The sequence below is a fragment of the Eimeria mitis genome, genomic scaffold (assembly GCF_000499745.2).
Source record: "Eimeria mitis Houghton genomic scaffold, Emh_scaff6897, whole genome shotgun sequence".
NCBI lineage: Eukaryota > Apicomplexa > Conoidasida > Eucoccidiorida > Eimeriidae > Eimeria > Eimeria mitis.
The window spans coordinates 1-2,603 of NW_024015866.1; the positions used below are offsets into that span (position 1 = coordinate 1).

At 53.3% G+C, this 2,603-nt stretch overlaps 1 protein-coding gene across 1 annotated transcript; it reads left to right on the forward strand.

The window, feature by feature from the left end:
• Positions 1–101: 101 nt before the first annotated feature.
• On the forward strand, positions 102–2,396 carry EMH_0089590 (uncharacterized protein; the record flags this gene model as incomplete). Its single annotated transcript, XM_038022969.1, is given in 8 exon segments — positions 102–526; positions 705–876; positions 999–1,011; positions 1,015–1,048; positions 1,484–1,518; positions 1,630–1,766; positions 1,891–2,032; positions 2,320–2,396. Coding segments are annotated over 8 exon segments (1,035 nt in total).
• Between the last annotated feature and the right edge of the window lie 207 nt (positions 2,397–2,603).

Consider the following 2,603-nt stretch of genomic DNA (forward strand, 5'->3'; position numbering starts at 1 on the left):
TCTGTGCTGGCCTAAAAGCAGCGCTGTTGTGTGAGATTGCGGCTCTTCAGGAGCAGCAGGCAAAACAACCGCAAGCGCAGCTCCTGCATCCAGAGGAAGATATGCACTGGATTCTTAATAAGACAGAAAATGTCTTTAAAGACGTCTTCTACGAACCTGCAATTCGTGCTGCAGCTTCAGCCTGCGACTTTGCGCAACCGGCGCGCGAGCTGATGCAGACGCTGCAGGGGATCCGCGCCCTGCAGAAGAGGAACAGCAACAGTCCAAAGGAGTCGCTGCTCCCTCTTCTGCTTACTGAAAAGGGTAGAGCCGCTTTGGAAGCGTTCATTGCTGCAGTTGACAAGCAAGTGCTCGGCAGCTTGTGCGCCAGCTGGGAACGCAGTGGCGTGCTGCAGACGCAGGCAGACCCTGAGCAGCGACAGTACGAGGGCGCCCCACCACGTGTGCGGCAGCTGTCCGCGCGCAACACGGGAAAAGACGCGGGCACTCCGATGGCCCTTTCTTCCTACGCAGATGCGGCAGGGCGGTAAACTTCGAACACTTGTGCAGCGGCTGCCGCAGTCGTTGCCCCAGCAGCGACTGCTGCAGCTGTGACAGCCAAAATGCAACTCTGCACTGCCACAGCCCGCAGGGCTGTCTTTTGGTTAGACGCTGCTAGCGCCTCTGGCTTGCTGCTGTTGTGCTTTGTGGTGCGGCAGCTGCAGGGGAGACGTACACCCCAAGGCTTCGTCGAACGCCCCGCTGTTCTTGCGGGCTTCAGATGTTAAGGCTGCCCGAGCAGTCATTGCTAAGCATGGTTTTGTTGTTATAAAGAATGCCCTCACTCCCGAGCAGCTACAGAAGGTGCAGGAAGCCACATTTTCTGCCAGCGAAACAGTACGTTTGTCGCAGGAGATCACCCTGAATAATACCACTTCTTGAGCTTTGAACACGAAGCGTTAGTGGCTGCACATGAGGCAGGACTCTTCTTAACTTCAATTTGACGACTTTATGGACAGGCGTCAGATGGAGGGNGACCCCAACATTTACTGTACCAGGCCTACCTATGGTGCGTGGCGCTGCGCTTGCCGAGGTGTTGCTGCAACTGCACCTTCTTATTTTGCTATTCTCATTGTGGATGCTCAGAGTATGGGTGTTAGGGCTTTCTGTAGCTGTGTCTGCATGCGCTGCTTTCTGCTTCATAGGGCGCCTGCACTGTCTTCTCCGTGGGTCGTTGATCGAGCAGTCTCTAGTTAATGCGCAGCGGTTGTTTATGCCGCTGGTGCATTCATATCTTCCGTCTGGAGCTCCGCCGGAGGCAGGAGGCCTTCAAGGAAGGACACGGTGGGGACCCCTGAATTGAGAAAACGGCAGCAATTCAGAGATGTTGCACTTGTGGAGTTTGCTGAACATGCAAATGCAAGAACCAGCATTTCATCTCGCTCTATTGCCTGTGGAAACACCGGGTGTTTTTGTAATCTGCTGTTTGCTGTACTTTTCGTAGGTTGTTTGTCTCTGAGATGCAGACGGTAAACGCAGGTATGGCGATATAAAATCTTTCATTACTCTTCCTACCCTATACGTGCAGCGCATGGAGAAAGCATACGGCAGAGACTACAACGTGGTCTCTATCTTCTCATGTGCGCACAGATGCACTGGCGCTTCCGCAGTCGTGGCATCGCGACAATTCGCACCGGGGGCTAACTGTGGTCCTCCCATTAGTGCCTATAAACTCCGGCAACGGCCCCACGGAACTGCTCCCCGGGTCGCACTTACTCAGCGGCGAGGTAACCACAAAAAAAATTTGGACCAAGCGGCGGTTTAGCCGCGTTCTCCTATTGCGTGAAGTTCTGGATATGGGTAGCCTCTTTGGCAACGGGTCTCTCCTGCAGTGCGTTTCTTTGCCTGCAGGAAGGAAACAGTTGGCTTCAGTGGCTGCGCTCACTACCGGCGTTTTTAAAGGCTGCTGTTGAAGGAGGGTCTACAGTTAAGGCCGAAATCGAACCAGGAGATGCACTTGTCTATGACTCCAGGCTTCTACATCGGGGCCTAGGTGAGCAAGCAAAGAGAAANGGCTTCTGTGAACTTTCTTCTGTTGCCACACAGCAAACGAAACTTGGCATCCTCGCCCTACGTTGATCCTGCGTTACGACTACAAGGAAACACCGCCTCCTGGAGAATATACGAGTACGTACGCCTTTTGTCTCATATCTCTTCGCTTCATCGTTTACAGCTTTCATAAATTAGAGTGTGCTTGGTTTTGTTGTGTTGAAGTGTATGTGAGGTGTCAGTGCCCCTAGTTTTGCCTGCTTCCGTCTATTTGCATATGACTTCTTGCAGATATCCTTCGCTCCCTTGGAGCGTCTGCATTTGGCCGGGCAGTGGGCGGATTCTTGAATATGTATGAAAAGCTATAGTCGTGCGCTCGCGAGAGACCTTCGCTTGGTGGTTTAGGGTTTAAATCCCATGGCGGCATGCTGCTGAAGCCCATGCATTTCCTGCTTCCTGCAAAGCCCACTCCAAATGATGAGGAGAGCAGCTTAGCACACCTTGCTACAGTGGCCAGGCTGGCTTGCAAGCTTCTCGCTGGTTGCACAAACGTCAGGCCCTCCAGAGGCTTCTAC